The 20,024-nt window shown below is 39.7% G+C and overlaps 3 protein-coding genes across 5 annotated transcripts; 2 read left to right on the plus strand and 1 right to left on the minus strand.

Annotated features, from left to right (window-relative positions):
• Positions 1-4,449, minus strand: rab5aa (RAB5A, member RAS oncogene family, a). 2 transcript variants are annotated; one of them, XM_034892022.1, is made up of 6 exons: positions 4,242-4,449; positions 2,038-2,259; positions 1,531-1,682; positions 1,181-1,303; positions 857-950; positions 1-714 (listed from the first exon to the last, which is right to left on the minus strand). In XM_034892022.1, the coding sequence occupies exons 2-6, from the start codon at positions 2,201-2,203 to the stop codon at positions 599-601; spliced, it is 651 nt and encodes a 216-aa protein (XP_034747913.1). In that variant the 5' UTR covers positions 2,204-2,259; positions 4,242-4,449; the 3' UTR covers positions 1-598. The 2 variants fall into 2 exon arrangements, with proteins under 2 accessions (XP_034747913.1, XP_034747914.1); XM_034892023.1 differs by having other exon boundaries at positions 2,038-2,256; positions 4,242-4,412.
• Positions 4,450-5,890: 1,441 nt separating this feature from the next.
• Positions 5,891-10,099, plus strand: otud6b (OTU deubiquitinase 6B). Its single transcript, XM_034892021.1, has 8 exons — positions 5,891-6,179; positions 7,076-7,224; positions 7,491-7,598; positions 8,203-8,403; positions 8,600-8,720; positions 8,878-8,939; positions 9,038-9,147; positions 9,500-10,099. The coding sequence occupies exons 1-8, from the start codon at positions 6,104-6,106 to the stop codon at positions 9,582-9,584; spliced, it is 912 nt and encodes a 303-aa protein (XP_034747912.1). The 5' UTR covers positions 5,891-6,103; the 3' UTR covers positions 9,585-10,099.
• Positions 10,100-10,692: 593 nt separating this feature from the next.
• Positions 10,693-12,700, plus strand: lrrc69 (leucine rich repeat containing 69). 2 transcript variants are annotated; one of them, XM_034892165.1, is made up of 8 exons: positions 10,693-10,936; positions 11,047-11,173; positions 11,258-11,330; positions 11,536-11,731; positions 11,835-11,906; positions 12,015-12,116; positions 12,234-12,413; positions 12,553-12,700. In XM_034892165.1, the coding sequence occupies exons 1-8, from the start codon at positions 10,763-10,765 to the stop codon at positions 12,658-12,660; spliced, it is 1,032 nt and encodes a 343-aa protein (XP_034748056.1). In that variant the 5' UTR covers positions 10,693-10,762; the 3' UTR covers positions 12,661-12,700. The 2 variants fall into 2 exon arrangements, with proteins under 2 accessions (XP_034748056.1, XP_034748057.1); XM_034892166.1 differs by having other exon boundaries at positions 10,727-10,936; positions 11,083-11,173.
• The last annotated feature ends 7,324 nt before the right edge of the window (positions 12,701-20,024 follow it).

The following is a 20,024-nucleotide window of genomic DNA, read 5'->3' on the forward strand; positions in this document are numbered from 1 at the left end:
CTGTGCTACTGCAGACAAATTTATTTGTCTATGTAGGTAAGTATAAAGGTTTGTGCATCTGAAATTTTGACAAAATTGTAGAAAACCATACGTAACAAAATTATATAAAAAGAAAATATATAAACAAAAACAGAAGACGGGTATAAGAAATGAAGTAGTAGAGTCCTAAGCTATCCCACAAAAAGGGAAGTAACCACTTCCTCTAAATTAAACTCATATCTACACTTTGGAAGCAAGATGATGGAAGGCAGGGTGCGCTAATGTCCCTAATATCTGCTCGTTAATCTATCCATAATAAATGATAGATGTAACAAGCTGGATAGCAGAAAGTAGGAAAGAATGGTTAGGAGGCTTAACCAGGTAGCAGCAGAACCATGATGGAGGAAAGGAGGCAGGGCCATGTGGGGAGATCAGTGTATTGGCATTAACTTTGTTACTGCAAAAAGAAGGGGGGGCGCGCACATCTTTTCTTGAATGCAGATCAGAGAATTGGAGATAGAGTACAACACATTGCATTAGTAACTGTGGTGGCATTCAGGGCATCGGCCACATCAGTTACTGCTCTACAGGTTGGTGGGTGGGAAGGCGTTCTTTCACGTTAGTTACTGCAGCACGAAGCCTTGGCAGGCTGGGCAGCTTCTGTCAGGTCAACCCCCCGGTTCCGCCCGCTATTGGCTCCTGCAGCCTGGGGCTCACTCTTCGGCAATCTCTTTGCTGAAGGGAAAAAAAACAAACCACACTCAACAACAGTAAAAGCAATATAAAATATAAATCACATCAAATACCAGTAGGAATAATACATTTGGCTCTGGTACCGGTCTGTAAATAGATGAATAAAGTGTCAAGAATTACCCACCAATAGCCATAAATATCTCATTCACATTCATAGATGTCTTGGCTGATGTCTCCATAAAAAGTAAGCTGTTGTCATCGGCATAGGACTGGGCGTCCTGTCAACACAATGTAAACACCATCAGTTTTCCATACGCCCTCACACATGCATGAGTCAGGGACTATGAATGACAATTAGATGTGGTATTGAGACTGCAAGTCCTGGCAGGGCAGAATAATGGAACTGATCACTTGTCGTGTATGTTTTGAATATAACAACATCAAAACAAAACAGAGATATCTATATATAAAACCAAGACACAGACACAGTTTGGTTGGTTGCTCTGACCTGGAAGTCGACAGCTCTCTTGCTGGCTAGGTCAGCCTTGTTGCCTGACAAAGCAATGACTATATTAGGACTAGCTTGTCTTTGCAGCTCCTTCACCCAGTTCTTTGCCCTTGCAAAGGACTCCTACAAATAGGAAAAAATTGTGTGATCTGTCAGTACCTTCATTTGATCAGAAACAGATATTTCCTTTCAAAAACCACACTTTTCATTTTCATATCATGTTTTACACTTCTGAAGTAATCTGACATTATTTTGAATACATCATTATGGTAAGTATCAACCGGATGTTAAGTGAGAGTAACATGTAGTAAAATTGTATAAAGAACTTAGTCAGGGGTGAGTGAACATGCCTCGTTTGTGATGTCATAGACCACGATCGCGGCCTGTGCTCCTCTGTAATACATTGGTGCCAAACTGTGGTAACGTTCCTGACCTGCGGTGTCCCATATTTCAAACTTTACTGTTGTGTCATCTAGACACACTGTCTGGGTGAGAAATGCAGCTGAAATGGAAGAATAAGGCAAAGGATAAGCAATATTTACATCAAACAATACTTTTTTACAAAACTATGTAAACAATGCAGGTCATAAGTATATGAAAACAAAGCAATGTCATTTTTTTTCATTATGTGAGACAAACACAATTTCCATGCTACTTGATGGTACAACAAAATGGTACACTGCTCCAAATACTTTTTATTCTAGAGCTTGGAAAATGTTATTGTATGGTGCTGTCCCGACAGTAACAAAGCACCCAATTGGCTGTAAGAAAGGGCACCTGCCCTTAAATTCACGTCATTGGGCATTACCAACTGGTATCTCATGGAAAATAGCCAGGTTTGTTGATATGAAGCTCACCTCCTATCGTGCTCTCCTGGAATTCATGGAACTGACCCTTGACGAAGCGGAGCACTAAGCTGGACTTTCCAACCGCTGACTCCCCCAACAGCACCAGTTTAAACTGACAGATCTTGTTCCCTGCATTGGGTCCATTGGGTCTCGTAGCTCCTCCCCGATTGGCCATGACCTAGTCAGATCCCCCGGTGCTCTGTTTGCCAAACCTCACTATCGGGACTTCTGCTGCAAGAAGCAAGAGAACAAATACGTTTACTAAGTATCAACAAGAAATAAACATGTGGTGAACTCTGTTCAGAATAAACGTTGCTCATTGGACCAATACAGATGTATAAAACAATGACCACCATTGGCTGGTGCTCATCTGATTGCCAATATAACATGCATTCCTACTACTGAGAGTAATCATTTTGTGCAAGCAGTTAGTGGCGGTTTTAAGTAATGGGTAATATCCAAAGGGAATTCGAAATATAGAACTTGATCGGCAAAGCCCATCACAACCACATACAGCAACATAAAGCAAAGAAAGCCTAGTCAAGGACCAGTTGAGTTCCACGCACCCACATTATTTGGGTGTTTTACAGCTGCAGGAACTTCTGTATAGATAAATGCCATGCATTCATGCATTGCTTAGTAACTTATTTAGGACTGAACTGCTGACTAATTTGTATGCAACAGATGGCTGTTGTCAGGAGAAACATAGTCTATATGGCCGACTTCCATGGGGAATTTGTCCTGAGCATGATCTCAATCTCTGTTATAATAATATAACAGACACATTTATATACTTCTCGCCTTCTTTTTGTTCTTTCACCTCCCTGCCCCGGTCACCTCAAAAAATCCCTTCATGTGACAACATGTACTGTGTCTTGTCCTGTGCATTATTATCATTGTGTTTTGTATTCTTCTTTTCGCCTTCTCATGCTGTATCGGATGCTCTAACAACTGTAAATTTCTTTGCAGGATTAATAAAGCTAAATCTAAGTCTATCTGTGGAATCTCCCCGGCTTATAATGACTTCACTGGGCACCCCACCAACTCCCTTGTCCAGGAGATATATATATTATGCTTACTAACAAATACCTTATCATACTCATATGTTATATAATGCAAAAACGTATAATGGTTCTGTAAAAAAAAAAAATAAATCTTTGTTAAGCATATTAGCAACATGTTTGCTCATTATGTTCTTTGAGGTGATCCTGGCTTCTATGGTGAATATTGAGTCCACAGTTTAGCCTAAGCCTCTGTGTGTGTGTAAAACTTTGACTTATGTTGCAATACCAATAATAATCCTCTTGAATAAAAAGCTATGGAACCCAAAGCCCATGAAAGTGACTAGTGAGGTCGTTCCCGATGTACCTAGCTAGGTCAGACATGTATGCTTATTTAACCAAGAACATTTGACAAGAAATAGCAGGCAAGCAAAAAGAAAATACGCACGCATAAGAAACTACTCCCTAAAAACAGTAACTGCGTTTACTCAGTCTCACGACAGGAACTGTCAACAAACGCTGCGCACTGCAATGCTCACAACATATTTGAATTTGACTGTCGTTAGTTGACTGTAAACACAGTTGCTTAGCTGTAGTCATGTATCAGTTTTGATGTAATAGGGGTACAATTTTTTTTTCAAGCTAGTTACTTGCTGTTAGCAACCATAGCTGGCCACCGGTATCTCCCAACCACTTTTTGAAATAAACATAAAATGACAGGCTAAGCTAACGTTACCTAAGCTAGCTAGCTAGCTAGCTACGCAAAACAAGCGATGGGTTAACAAGCTAGTCGTTGTATTTCGACACAAGATCAAACTGAAATGCTATGGTGGTTGGACCAAGTTATTAACGTTAACGTTAGCCAAACCCTGAGTTAACAAACACGTACGTTCGCTTGCTAGCACTATTAGACCGGATTGCATCAATTTATCTGTTAGCTAACGTTAGCTAGAAATCACAAAGTCAACACTCATTCAGCTTGCTATACCACACATTCCTAGCCAATTTCTAACGTCAATACAGAAGAGCAACAGCTGGACATGGTAAAATGTGACAAAGGCCTGTATTTCTGCATTCCCTTAGCTATCAAACATTACCGACATTAGCTAGAGGCAGCTAGCGACAGCGCTAGCTAACGTAGACCCCGATGAGCGTAAGCCTGTCAGCCAGCTGGAAACCACACCACTTGTCGATTCATGTCAAATGCATTACCTGAGATGTAGACGATGTTTTGAACTTCAAATACCACTGCTGTAGTATTTACACACGGAACCCGGGGTACTGTGGTGGGGTGGTGTTGGGGAACCAAAAAAATAATCCCGTCACGTCTCCTCCTTTCTTTCTTCTCGCAACTTCCCCTAGAACCAAAACACAAACAAGCTCTTCCGCCCCCCGTGCCACGTCACACAGCAAGTCTGCCCTACAAAAATGAGTTTCTTATCCAATTAGCTAATGTTACCAATACAACTATAGATGTTTATTAATGGTAATTTATGTTATGCTAATAAAACTAATCCATTGAATATTGTTATGGGCTTACTTTGTATACAATCTACATGATCAATGGGGAATTTTTGCATAAATGTTTTGAATATAAGGTAAACCTATATATTTAAATAATATTGGATTGTTAACAGACACATTTATATACTTATAAATACAGCCTAGGAAAAATATAGGCTACACCCCTTAATGCTGTTTGTGTAAAATGAACAAAACTGAAGCAGGTGGGAGACAAATAGCATGGTGTGTCCATAAACAGAGATATTAAACAATATTTGTAGATATGGCCAGTTTTGTTACTGTTAATAATAATAGCAACCATGCAACTGGTCTCAACCACCTTTAAGGTTTGGCTTCTGAGAAGGTTATTGTTATGACATATTGAGAAAAAAAAAAAACTCTGAGGAATGTTCCCTTAAGGTTCCCAGAAGGTTATTCTTGAAAGAACACAAGACAGGCTCTAGGAAGGTTACCTGAAGAGGATATAAAAGTTATTATAAAAAAACGTTAAGAGAACCTCTCATTAAAGGTTCCAACTCCAGGCAGTTATATTTGTGAAGCTTAAACGCACAGTTTAGATTGAAAGGAACAAATTTACAGATGTAAGAGCACAGTATATTGTATCATACATTATTACACACTGCACAAAATTATAAAAGCAGCACTTTTATTTTTAGCAAAGGAGAAGTGCTCACATTTGTGTGCATAGATAAAGTCTTAGATCTTTGAGTTCAGCTCATGAAAGTGTTGCATTTATAATGTTGTTCAGTGTAGTTGGACATGTGGCCCATGCTGCTAGGCCAGAAACAATGAACACTGAAGGGTAATAACCCTAGAAGATATGACAGTATGGATATCTAAAATATGTATCATTATATAGGCCTACATTAAAACAAAACACTGCCAATTCCGGAATAGTTGATTGAGGGATTGTTACTCAGCGTATGTAAAAACCTATTGATTTATGTTAAACTTTCGATCTATTATGGTGATGAGAACCCTGGTTGGGAACCTGCGTTTAAAAGAATAGGAGTGAAGAGGGATGTGATGTCTGAGCAGCTATAAGACCCAGAGAAAAGAGGAAGCGTGAGCATTTTTCACATAATGTCACATAATCTAAAACATTGTGACTCAGGGCCCTTGTATCAAGAACAACATGTGTTCTCTCACTGGTCCATGATAAGATCTTGCTTAAAATATATCACGCAATTTGAATACATATTTACACAAATAGAAAGGATAATTTGAATGAACACCCATTTTACTGCTGGCGTCAGTCAGAAGATAACTGTAGTATAGTAAATAGCCAACAGGGGGCGGTAAAGCAAGATTATACTCGGAGTTTAGCGAAGAGAAGAAGAAGCAAGCTCCGCCCCCCTCCGTCGTCTCTTCCGGTCAAGGCCAAATCGGCACGCTTTATTTATTTATTGCGGAATATATATTTGTATCTCTCGTCAGTGATCTGGCCAACGTTATGACAGGGACATCATAACACGTAGTTTACTTAACGCGTGTCGGGTTCAGTATAGCTCTCAAAGATCACCGCTGAACAAACTGAGCAGCATCCAGTCATGGAGGATGAGGTAGTGGAGACACCGGAGGAGCAGCTGGCCAAACAGCACCGCAAGGAAAAGAAAGAGATGCAAGGTAGCTAATCTCAACTGGTTTCCCGTTCTCTGTCATCTTGTTTGCATCTCAGGTGTTGTTTTAATATCTTCGAATTAAGCACAATCCATGTCATTTCAAAGGAGAAAATGACTGACAGTGTTTTCATTCTTGGGTATTTGCCATAGACTGTATATTATTAACGGTCTATGGTATTTGCCAGTCTATGGATCAGCTGCTGTACAGATCTCCATGAATCTTAATGGGCTGAAACTTTCAAGCTTCTTGTGCCCGTCACCCGAAATCCAATCATTGATGCCATGTTTTTCATCACCTGTCAAAAGGCAAAATAAAAGCTGTGACATCATCAGAATCAGAATCAGCTTTATTTGCCAGGTATGAGGACACATACGAGGAATTTTTCTTCTTTGGAGCATTGTTGCTCACACTGTGCTTACACACAAAACAACCAAAACTAAAAATATACACACTAATATATACACACAATATATACATACTCTAAACAGAACAATATAGAGGCATGAGATCAATGCAATGAAGAGATCAATAAAATTATTTAAATGTGGAGCATAGTGCAAGGATACTTGGGCATAGCCGAAAGACAAATGTTATACTCATACACTCCCATGCTATGGACGCTAAACTGTTTTGGGGGAAAAGGTGCAGTTTTGTGCCAGAATGCCACATATGATTTATGTTTACATTTTCATTTTGATGTCTTTAATGTGCAGTTTTGAAGTACATTAATTCAATCTGTGAGTGTATTCTTCACGTTGATCATCCTGGTCATTTTATTTATTTTTTCACCTTTTTCCGAACAACATTCAGCACCAGCTGAGTGGGAGCTGTCCTCTGTTTTTAGTGGTTAGGCTTTATTGAATTACTGCTTTGTCAGACAGTCTGCTCTTCATTTTCAGCTAAAATTCAGAGCATGAAAACTGCAATCCCCAAAAATGACAAGAAACGGAGGAAACAGATGACGGAGGAGATTGCCAAAATAGAAGCTGAACTCAGCCAGAAACATGTGGAGGAATTGAGGCAACTCAAATCTCCCAATGACACAGAGGTAAATGTCTTCAGACAACTGACTAATGTCCTGGCTACGCATTAAGACTTTACATCTAGAAACATGGCTGCCCATTTGCTGCTGTATTGACATTTCACATAGTTTTATTTATTCGGTTGGGAGGTACATTGTAAAAGAAGACAATATGTATTACACAGAATGCATTTTTTTCACATTTGCATCCCACTATTCAGGATTATATGAAGTCTATTAGATAAACATCATTGTGCAACATAATCAAAGCTCTCCTCACTTGATCTTAAAAGGTGAAAAAAGTTTTAAATGGAGTGGAGACCATGAAGATGGAGGTTGGTGAAGAAGAAAAAGGAGAGGAGGCCACACAGCCACGTTTAACCAAAGCCCAGAAGAGAAGGGTGAGAAACGGGTCCCATGTCCAATAGGACAGTTTTAAGTGCGGTTTACCCACAGCCATATCGGTGCTGGTAGCATAGTGGCTCTTACATAATTGGCACCACTATGCTACCGCCTGACTTTTGCACTATTATATTATATTGACTGTCTATTGTATGCATAATTGCACATTTTAACTCATTTTGCTGCTCTTATTTTCCTCATTGTATATGTCTTCTTATTTTTACTTTTTATATCGTTAACTTGAATGTTATGTTTGTCTGTGGACCTAATGGGTATTATATGTCTTGTCTCCACCGTGGGATAGAGGGAAACATCATTTCGATCTCTTTGTATGTTTTGACATGTGAAGAACTTGACAATAAAGCAGACTTTGACTTTTGACTATAAGAAGCACTCATCAGGCTAATAATCTATCTTTATTTACTAGAACTCCCATTCACAAAACACACCACTCTGAATAATAAACAAATGTCAGTTCCTATACAGCAGGTTATTAGGTAGTAATGTTGCAGATTATTAGGTAGTTTAATCAACCATCTGCTTGCTTTCAGTAATGGTTTCAAACACTAATCAAATGCATTTTATTGAAATGATCTTCTCTAGGACAAGAAGGCAGCCGAGGAGAAGGAGAGGGAGAGCAGGATAGCAGAGGCCGAGGTGCAAAACCTTCAGGGCGTGAGGCACCAGGAGGGTTTGAAGCTGGCTCAGAAACTTGCCAAGCAACAGCTTCAGATCAAGGAGATCTCTTCTGACGGCCACTGCATGTACCGTGCCATTGAAGACCAGCTGGCACAGCGATCAAAGGTCCACATTTTATAGTATAGCTTTATTTTGAATACATAATCAGAAATGGGATAAACAAAAGTCCACACTCCTCGCCACTGCACTGTCCAGAGTTGCTACAATTGGAAAAAGGCACAATGCTGCTCTGACTTTCATCCAAGTTCTTACATGTTATTGCTAAATTTCATACACCTATTCTATTCTGTTTTTCTTCCAGCCGGGGTTAGTCATGAGTGTGAAAGAACTACGCTCCCGCACTGCCGAGTACATGAGAGGCCATGCTGATGACTTCCTGCCTTTCCTCACCAACCCCAACAATGGGGACATGTACACAGCAGGTAACACTCAGATCTTTTGTTTAGTTTCTCAGAAACTATTTGTCAGAAGTATGAGTACGTTAAAGACCAAAAGTATTCAATATGACATGTTAAGTTTTTTTTTGTAGAAAGTAACTATGCCCTGTATTCAAGTGTTTGTGCAAATTTTGGTTTCCAGATGAGTTTGAGAAATACTGCAGTGACGCGGAGCACACGGCAGCTTGGGGTGGACAACTGGAAGTAAGTTGTTAAAAGTTATGTCACAGAGGCCCTGTGTAGTTGCTATTTGTGCTTTTCAATAATTGTGTTCATTTTTATGAATGTCTTTCCCCAAACAGTTAAGAGCTTTGACCCAGGTTCTTCAATTGCCGATGGAAGTGATCCAGGCCGAGTCCCCGTCTATAAAAATCGGGGAGGAATTTGATAGTGAACCCATCATCACCCTTGTGTACGTTGGGTATATTTTGTTTGTTTGTCAGGGATTCTGTTTGCAGTAGCATAATTATTAAAATATATACAGTTAGATTAGAAGGAACATGTATAAATATGTACAAAGCTGAAAACATTAAATGTAGTTGTTCATGAAAGACATAATGGATTGTTTTGGACTTAACCGCATATGAATGTTAATAAATTGCTATCACACAGCACACTGAAGCCGCTGTAGACGGAAAAAAAACATTGTATAACTCTAATCTATGCATTGACAATATTAAATGACACATTGTAAAAAAATGTTTAGAATTTGGAAAGGTTGACCTCAGAACTCTTAACTTACAGAATATGTTTTCCCATTGCAGCTATATGCGTCATGCCTATGGACTTGGAGAGCACTACAATTCCGTGGAGCGGCTGAAGGAGCCAGCCACTGCAGAGGAAAGCTGAGAGGCAGTTCAGTCTTGGTGTGACATAAACCAATGTGTGTAATGCAGAGTGTGTTCAAACAACCAAGGGCCCTAAATACAAAATGTATTTAGAGGCAGATCCCCTCCTCCCCTCCCCCCTTTCATTGAAGACATTGTTAAACTGAGGTTAAAAGAGAATGTTGCTATTTTCAGAATGGGTTGAATGTCGTCTGTTTAGAAGTCAAAAGATAACAGTGGGGAGAGTGAAATCTACTTCTGACAACAGTATCATTGTGCTTTTGAAAAATATAACAGAAGGGAAATGTGTTAATGATTGTACGCTGATGTTTCACTTCAGCCCATTTTAAGAAGCAGTGTTATACCACATACTGTTTAGCCAGAATGGACAGGAGAGGATTTAAGATTCATGTCATTCAAAATGTTAACAGAGGCACTGAGGCGTTGATGAACTCTTGTATCGTTCTTGGAATATATTGAATTGTGGAACTTGTCAATCATGTCAATGTTACATAAACACATACAATACTAATAAAGGGGGCATCACTGCTTCATTTTTTAAAAATGTCTTATGAGTAAATATTCTGATTTGTACATGAATAGCGATGTTTTGTTTTCAACATGAGACTTTTGAGAGATGGCCATTTTATTTCTTGACTTAACTTAAACTTAGGGCGATCATCAGGCAGCATGTGCACATCCATCAATTCTTTGCAGGTGTTTAGCAACAATTCTTTGTACAAAAGATGAAGAAATACCTGACTCAATTTGTCTTAATTGTTTTAATCTAGAGAAGACTGTCATATTTTGACCACAAATTCAGAACACAGGATAAGTAAAATAATTTAAAAATATATGTCTGCCTATGGTAATGTGAAAGGGGCATAGAATGAACAGTTATTAAAAAAAATGAAATAGAACACAATGTATAACACAAGATGAAGTACAAAACACACTGAATAATAAACACAAGTTAAAATATTAAAATCAGTACCTATATTTGCAGTACACAAATATACTATTTGTTCTACTCAATTCTTGGAGATTTAGCTCGATTTATCAACACACTGAAGCACGTGGACACATCCTGCTATGCTTCGCTGTCACCACTAGAGGCCGCCACTGACTGACTGCTCGTCAAGAAGCATCTTGTCGCCATGGAAACATAAATGTGAGTGCTGCTTGGCGTTGGTTGTAGAAATGACGGAGTCAGTGGTGAGAGCTTTGTATGGTCGAGCAACTTCTTTAAATTTGAGTTCGAAAAGAATAAACGCCGTTCCTAAGTGTGTTTCCAGATTACCAAAGCTGGCAGTTCTCCTGTTGAACAACAACTCCATCAGCGCCCTGCCTGCCGAGCTGCTCTCTCTACAACACGTGAGTCTGCTCCGTTTGTTTGCTGGAAATGTTCCAAGGCAACTCCTTAAATGTTTTACACACCACGCAGATTTGTGATTAAATACCGTTTGTGTTGCATCGCCTTTAAGCTGGTTGAGCTGAATTTGGGAAATAATGCCTTCAAGGAGGTTCCCGCTGTTTTGGGCCATCTGGAGTCCTTGAAGAAACTGTATCTGTTCAGCAACCAAATTACAGTAGTGCCACCTGATGTGATAGGTAGGTTCACACTGCTCTGCGTGATTAGCACCTCGGAAGATTTGTTAAGAAAACAAAGGTAAAATTGTCATTTATATTTTACAGATGGCTTACGGAACCTTGTTTTGCTCAATCTGAACCACAACCAGATTCAAAGACTTCCACCAGAAATTAAAAGGTACATTAATAGCACCATGGTATCCAAGAGCTTCATACCATTATTCATACTAGGCTCCGAAGACAACTACCAATTTAGGCTAAATTATTTCTATTGTTGTTTGATAAACTTCTTTTCCTCTCTCAAGAAATTGTCCAATGAAGCTCACAAAGGGGTTAAGAATAATGTATTTGTGTTAAAAACACAAACTTGTCTTTTCCATTAGTTTGAGTAGGCTTCAACATCTCAGTGTGCTGGACAATAAGCTGGAAGAAGTCCCTGTTGAGTTGGGTCATCTCACCATGTTGTCAGAGATAAACCTCACTTCCAATAATTTGTCCTGGCTACCTAATGAGGTTTGTCAGTGTAAAGAACTAACCAAGTTGCATGTAGCCAGAAACAAGCTGACCAGCCTACCAGAGGTGCGTATTTGTGGATGTAATTTAATAAAAATAAAAACAATAATAATGTCACAGTACAATATGTCAGCTACATAATTAAACACTTACCTTACATTTCACCCAGGGAATGGGGGCACTGTCAAAACTCAAAGTTCTGGATGTGGCTGGGAACAAGTTGTCCATGTTTCCTGTTGAGGTACAGTATACGGTGTTAGGTAATTCAGCAGCACAATGCTGTCCCATAGTGACATTTGCAAAATATGGAATAACATCACTGCATGACGCAGGACATTGCTCTGTGTAGTTTCACCTGCTGTCCCTGAAGGAGCTCTACTATGAAGGGAACAGGTTTGTCTGCTGTGAGCCCATGTTGTCAGTGCAGGATGGGGAGGTGCTTACGTTAAAGGTAAAGTGTCTCTGAAGTACAGCAGACAGAAGACTTTCTGTATTTGTAAGATATGTCACAATTTGTCTTCGTTTATTCAGCAACAATGGATTATTCTTTTTTCTTTTGTTCCTAAAGGAACTGGTTGCCAGATTTGTCTTGCGAGAAGACAGGAACAAATCCTCTCTGGTCCACAGGATGCTTCCCCACTATCCACTCCTGACTGCCTTGTTGGCCAATGTCAGCTGTTGTGCGGTCTGCTTGAACCCCCTCCTCACCACCTGGCTGGAGTGTGTGCATTTTATCAATCTGAAGAAGGTTGGTTGAATGTTATTGTCCTAATTTCATTGGATTATATTATTGTGTGAAAAGATTCTGTTAAATACAGGATTTAGGATGAATATGTAGCGTCTCATGTAGTAATTAAATGTGCCTTGTCATGTTTTATGTGTTACAGGTCATGAAAATGAGAAGTTCGCAGACTATTCCAGTGCGTGCCGTTCTTTGTTCATACAAGTGCTTTAATACAGATGGACACTCCTACTATGGTGTGGCTACAAGATAAATACTAGTTTATTAAAAAAGTACTATACTTGATCAATCACTATCCTGTCTTATTTTTTTTCACTTAAACCAAAGAGGTTGGAATTATTACAACTATGGGCACAAATATGTTAATACACAAATTTAAGGAGTTGGGATGCAAAACAAAGGAAGAGGCAGAGGACATATGCACGTTCCTGATGAGCCACACTTGTAGACCACGTTCTTGATCATGGGCTTACAATGGCCGAGGCTGGTAGAAGGGTGCAGCCAAATGTTGGGAGCACAACTGTGTCCTCAATCCTTCAGGCTTTTTGTTGACAGAACAGGTATGTAATCCAACAACAGGCACTGTACTGTAATACTATCTACTTTCTGCAATGCTTTATACAATATTCCACTTGCATTTTACAATATACAGTGAGTAGAATTTACAGTAAACAGTGACATTTTATCTTACTCAATTGTGTGTTTTGCATTACTATATTTTTTCCACATAGGACGGCAAGACAGCTTCACAGGGGTGGCAGAGGACCCCCTTTCACACCAGAACAGGAGTGGGCTGTTTACACCGCGGTTGTAGAAAGCAATGCCATTAGACTAAGGGAGATAAAGAGTGCCATTATATTTAATATATATTCACAACATGACTTAGCAATTTGACTGTCTTATCCGTACACAATGACCAATCATTCTGATGGCACTGACATGATTATTGATCCAGATATTTAGTTTTGAGAGATGAACTAAAGGATTTTGCAGGTAATCCAAGGTGTTTTGCTATTTGTAAAGTTTTTGTTGTTGAGAAATGCACTTACTGTTTTGCAAATGTTGAGGATCATTTGAGAAATGAACTAAAGCGACTGAAAAAACTAATATGGTGCTAAGATTTCAGGATGTGAGTTTTTTTGTCCTGAAAAACATCTCACAGATGTTGTTTGACTCTCTGGTCACTAGGTGGCATCCAATGAACATTTTTGATCTTACAGTAATATAGGTTTTGACTAAAAGCATGTTCAATATATTTATGCGGTTTGCCAACCAAAGCTTTCAGACAATTCTGAATAATAGTAAAACACTTCAACAGCTGGATACTAGATACATGGTTGCGTTGCTACAACAGTTTTTCTTCGCGTTGGTCTGTCAGTGCAGGTATGTAACATCTAACTGGCAACCCTGTTGCTCATACACCATGTTTGTTTAACATGAACCCTACATGGAGGCTCAACCATTACAATTACAGTTTATTTTAAAGTAATATATTTTCTATAGTTTTTTACTGAAAGGTGTTCGTATTATTTTGTCCACCTTGTGTATATCAGGGTAGGCTAAATAATGGAAACACTTCTCTGTACAATGAAATACAGATTTACAGTATCATAAACTACAGCCTCCAAAATGATCATAACGTTGAGTCAACTACTCTTATACAACAGTTATAACAAAAAATGAACACTGTATGCTACAAAACGAAAGGATTAATTGCAGGACTGTTGGATTAGACTGCATTAGTGGTAGCTAGGTGTGTCTAATGACCTGGTGTATAGACCTAGTATAGTAACACATTCTGACAAAAAAAATGTTACAAGCATGTATCACCTACACATATGTTGTCTATGTAAATCTAGTGGGATTGTAATTGCTTATCAATGCTGATCAAGTTGTACTGAGACTTTATTGTGAGACTTCCCCATCCCCAGCCATTGGCATCTGTTCCAACCTGAGAGAGAGAAAGAGAGAGAGAGAGAGAGAGAGAGAGAGAGAGAGAGAGAGAGAGAGAGAGAGAGAGAGAGAGAGAGAGAGAGAGAGAGAGAGAGAGAGAGAGAGAGAGAACAAACTTCATTTCTAGCAAATTAATTTCCCATCCACGCCTCCAGAGCTTGCTAGCTCGTTCGCTGGCTGCTGCGGCCGCTGCTGCGTGTGTCTACTGAGTCGGAGCCTCATGCATAAGGCATCAGGTTTAATTGCAAACCCAGAAACTAATGACTTTGGACTGGTTAACAGCAGGGGAGCCATACATTTTGAGCAAACTGAATGAAAAATCAGCTCAGAGGAGAGAAAAAAAGGAGCCTAGCCCCTAATTGATGAATAATTGAAGCGGCGAGCTACAGGGCATAATTGTGACATTTTGTTTCAATCAATTTCAAAGTGGTGTGGGCGAAAGTGCACTTAAAGAGAAAAGGCAATGACAATGAATGAGAAAGAAAAAGAGAGATAGAGAGAGTGCTTGATGATGGACATGGACATTGGGTCTTCAGTCATTGCAGTGACATTTGTTGGGGCAAAAGACCAGATTTATTCAAACTCGTCTCCATCTCACTTTGTAGCCTTTTTGTCAAACTCCTGTTATGCCACTTTTCCTTTCCCAGCTAATGAATCTATGTCCTTTTAAAATTATTTCTTATTCATGTTCACTTACCTTACAAAGTCAATTTAAAAGCTACTGTACATTTACAGCACAGAAACACGAGGCCGGCATCTGTTTGAGTGGATGTGAATTCCTTTTCCAGGCAGCTTAGTTAGTTTACTGTATACTCAATTAGTCTATGAGAGAAGTTAGCCAAGTCAGCCAGTGTGGTGGAACTAAACACCACACCAGTCTGTCTTGGCCTCGTTGGCATGGCCTTGGGGTCAGGCAGACAAAGAGAAGCAGACAGGAATACTGGGGCCACATCTCAGCTTATACATTTGCCCTACATACTATGTACTTCAGCTTAATTTTCCATAAAGATTCTAACAAATATGGCTAAAATGTATGTGAACAATACGCAGCACATCAATGCTCCATGCAAAAACAGAAATAATTCTTTGCCATTCACATTGTCTCCAGTATTTGACAGCAGGACCAAGTATCAGAGTATTTAGGATCATCTCAAGATTATATACCCTAATTCACGTTCTTGCAGAGAGTTGAATGAGGTATATGTACAGGTGCTAGTAAGTAGATTTTGTTACCTCCCACATAGCCAGGCTAGCTGTTTTTCCATTTACAGTTTGTGCTAAGCTAACAGGCTGCTGGCAGTAGTTTTGTATTTACCATACAGAAATCATTTTGGCAATGCTCTTCTCACCTAACTCCTGACAAGAAAGCGCACAAGGGTGTTTGCTAAAACCTAACACGATTTCTATAATTCAAATTGAAATTCAACGTTCTTTTAAAATTGTTACACTACCCCTGAATAATCCCACTAGGTACCATCATATTGCCCATTAAATCCAACTCATGTTTATTATAAATACACAGTACATTTTGCTTAGTTACATCACTACAGACTTTTTAAAGTCTTAATTACCACAACTAAGATTACAAAGACACTGTTTTGTTCAAGGGTAAATTGTAAGGGGCGGCTGTGGCTCAGTGGTAGAGGGGTCGCCGGCCAATCGGAAGGTTGGTGGTTCGTTCCCATGTCAAAGTGTCCTTGGGCAAGCCACTGAACATCGACTTGCCCCCGACGCTGCTCCATTGGAGTGTAAATGTGTGTGTATGTTCATCTGATGAGCAGGTGGCACCTTGTACGGCAAACCTCAGCCACAGTGTGTGAATGGTTCCTGTACTATGTCAATTTATGTAGTTAAGACTAGAAAAGCACTATGTAAGAATAGTCCATTTAAATTTTTGCACAAAATTATATAAAATGTCACCTCACAACTTCCTAAATTGTTTTAAGGAGGTGTATGTAGGTCACTCCATTCTGCTGGTACCGTTCTAATGGTTGAAAGACCAACAGTATCTGTTTTCTTTAACGCAGCAGATGTTGGGTCGTGAAGTTGTGGCGCAGCAGCACCAGCAGCAGCACCACCACTAGCTCAGTGGCCCCGGGACTCGTCTGTTGTCTGGGGTCTGGTGTCAAGTTTTATGCATGTATTCACACAAACACACAGGGTTCTTTAACACACTGCAGAAAAGCAAATACAAATCCCTCCACCCACTCTGCATTGATGACACATCAAGATAATTCTGCCCCTACCGCTTTGTTTTCATCATGTCACTTCACAAAACACATACAGACACACTTTTTCCATATCATTGAGCTGTCCCTTATGATTGCCATATTCAGAGGACTTTGGGTTTTTGTACAGAATATTTATCTAAAAAAAACAAAAACAAAACACATGCACAGCTTGATTGACATCTATGGAAATGAGGCGGTTGCATCCTCAAAGGAGACACCATACGGATGGGAGCAGCACACTGACGAGAGGCATCTACAAAAGGCGCTTGTAAATTCCTGACATGCCTAGCATATGTTAATGAGCCATTCTCTCGCTCTGATATAATTACTGCGAGGGGATATTGCCTTTGGTGTAAATATCTGTCTCGCATGGCATGGCTACCTCATGGGGGAGAAAAAAGTAAAGAATGACAAAGTAGCGGGTGCATACGTTCTCATTTACCATTGGCAAATTCACTCAGGATGATATATTGGGGAGAAGGCACCTCGCGTTTATTACATACCTCCTTTGTTAAACCACTTTCTGCAGTCTTGTACCATTTGAGGGTATTTAGTCTGTCTTGTCATTTCGAGCACGCACTTAGGATGTCTTTAGAGGAGCTGATGGCCGCTTGAGCTCACATTGCATGTTGGAGCTAGAAAGTGATAGAACTAAAAACAGAACATAGGATGCTGGATGAAAGCTTTTGTTGATGAAAATGGCTGTTTGCTGCTGAAGGACAAAAGGCGCCTTGTCTCTGTCTTTTGACTCTCTCATTGATTTAATATTCTACTCTGTATCATCAGATCTTAGTACTACATGTTAAGGCTTAGTTTATCATTTGCATGGTCATCTGTGGTTGCCTATGAATCAACATTTTTATAGTATTACGTTTAAACAAGTCTGTGCAATTGGTTCCAGTAACAAACACTGCCCAGCATGACAGCCCCACTGCAGCACTTCTACATCTACAGTCATTTTCAGAGATCTATCAAAGCCTAAATTGCAGTCTTCCCCTCAAAAAAAATGATTTGACACCAGCTCACCCTGATTTCTCCACTCCTCGTGGTAACAGCAGTGGTGCTATTAAAATGAGTACATTGATTGCTGAATTAAGGGGCTTTTGACTGGAGAGAGAGAAAAACAGCCATTCAATAGCGAGCGGTAGTCCAGTGTCATAGCCAGGAGTGTGCACCACTCCAATCAGTAGAATCTATTGTCGTGCATCACTGCCCATGACAGATCTTGATATCGAGCCGCTGGCAGAGTACCAAGGTATTGTCTGGTTGATGGCTGCACAATCAATTTTGCTACTAATGGCCGTGGGCACTAGGGGGCAGTATGATTCTCTGGAGCAGGTAAGGAGAGAGACCCAATGATGCACAACACACTGAGATATGCCTGATGAATCTAAGAGATAAAGCAGCTAATAAAAACAAGAACAATGAGCTGTTATTGGAATTCAAAGCCTAATTGAAATCTAAGCATCAAATCAGAGCATTGTAACTCATGTGTGACTATTAAATCTAAAACGTGCAACCAAATGTGAGAAAAAGGTGAAAGTTTCCTTGCACCCATTGATGCATATCAATAGAAAAAGAGATGACAAAGACACCAGATGTACAAGACAATAACAGCACCGTCTCTCATCACAATCAACACATTGAACAAAAGGGCCTTGATATAGATTAAAAGATGGGAAAAATAATCTAGGAAAGATGGATTTGAAGCATGGTGGACTATGACAATACTCTACAAAACAGCCACCCAGATGTACAAGTCTAATAACTTAACTTCCTCCTAGTCATTTTCATACCCCAATATAATATATAAATAACAGTTGGAATACAAGCAAGTAAACTGTCTGTCCTTTGAGGTTACGAGGAAGCGATGCCATTACTGAGGCATCCGTCATTAGGGTGAGTTTTGAGACAAGAGCCTGGCCGTCAGACCAGCAACCTCTCTCTGGCAGTTCTAGGTCAGCACCAACCACACTGCAAAACACCATTACCACGCTGCATTTGACAAAAAAATAAGACAAAAACAGTGCTGAAACTTTAAAAGAACATATAAATCTTTAATGTTGAATGTCTTTGAATCTTTTCTTGGGTTGGTTAATGACACGTGGACCGTGGAGAGGGATAACAAATCTGTGTTTGTTTGGGAGGAAATGTTTTTATATTAGGGGAACAAAACTGGATGGAAAATCAGCCTGGAAGAGATAGATGCTGCATTTCATCTTTTGATGTTACATGTGCGTTTGATGCTTTCATCTTAAAATAATTCTTTGTGTGACATTCATTTTTATTAGATTTTTTTATTACACTGTAGATCGACTTCTCTATCGTAAAAATACAAATCCTCTGGCTCACGTGCATGCGAGTATTTCATACTTTCTTATAGCTGCCATATTTGATTAATTATTCAAAACAACCTGGCATATGAATTCAGCCTGTCAGAAACACAGTGGCAAACCTGCTGAGTTTATCCTAAGAAGTCTTTCAGTTCCTGCTCTACTCTACTCCATCATCATATATATGATTGACGGTGCACAATCTCAAAACCCAGTTTGAGGTCAAGTGATGGCCACTGGAGCATGCCCAGTATAGCAGAGCAGCAGGCGGGTGGGACACCAGGTAGCAGCATCTGGTCTCCGGGTTTTTCTAGAACACACACTGCCTGTGGCGCTGCAGGCTTGGCTGGTCGAACATCTGTCTGCGATGTGCAGGCCGGCTGGATGAGCAGACCCACAACCCAACCAACCAGCCAAATGAGCTTCCTGCACAACTAAATGTCCTTCAGGAATATGTGGGTTAATATCTGTGTTATCTCAATCCAACTCTACTCATTCTACCCAGAGTCGTGCTGTTATTGTTTGTTCTTTGTTCTGTAGCAATTCCTCCAGATAAAGACCACATCCTCTAAAGTTCCATGTTTATTAATGCTTCATTTTTTGTTTTGCAAATGTTTTTCCTCCAACTTTGCACAGTTCAAAAAGTAGCTGCTGCCTCCAGTGACAAAACTGAAACTAGAACACGTGTATATTCAATGACATATTTGTCTTTGTTGTCACAGTAAGATGCTGCATATATTCCTAGGTTGTGATAGTCAATACTTACCGGTATATAAAAAAAAAAGTCCTTAGTTGCTTAGCTGTATTTTCTAACCCCTCTGGCTAATATGTTTACTATGTCAAGCGCACCTGTTTTTGTAAACAGAGACATTGACACAAAGGAATTTCTTCAGCGAAATGAATGTGGACACAGACACTTGTTCATGCGTTCATACATTGTTAAGAATGTATATTCTAACTTTTGTTTGTTTATACACGTGAACAAGAGTCTAACATGGGCCTGGAACTAATGATTTTTTTCATTGTTGATATACACTCACCGGCCACTTTATTAGGTACCCCATGCTAGTAACGGGTTGGACCCCCTTTTGCCTTCAGAA

The sequence above is a fragment of the Etheostoma cragini genome, chromosome 14, assembly GCF_013103735.1.
Source record: "Etheostoma cragini isolate CJK2018 chromosome 14, CSU_Ecrag_1.0, whole genome shotgun sequence".
Taxonomy (NCBI): domain Eukaryota; kingdom Metazoa; phylum Chordata; class Actinopteri; order Perciformes; family Percidae; genus Etheostoma; species Etheostoma cragini.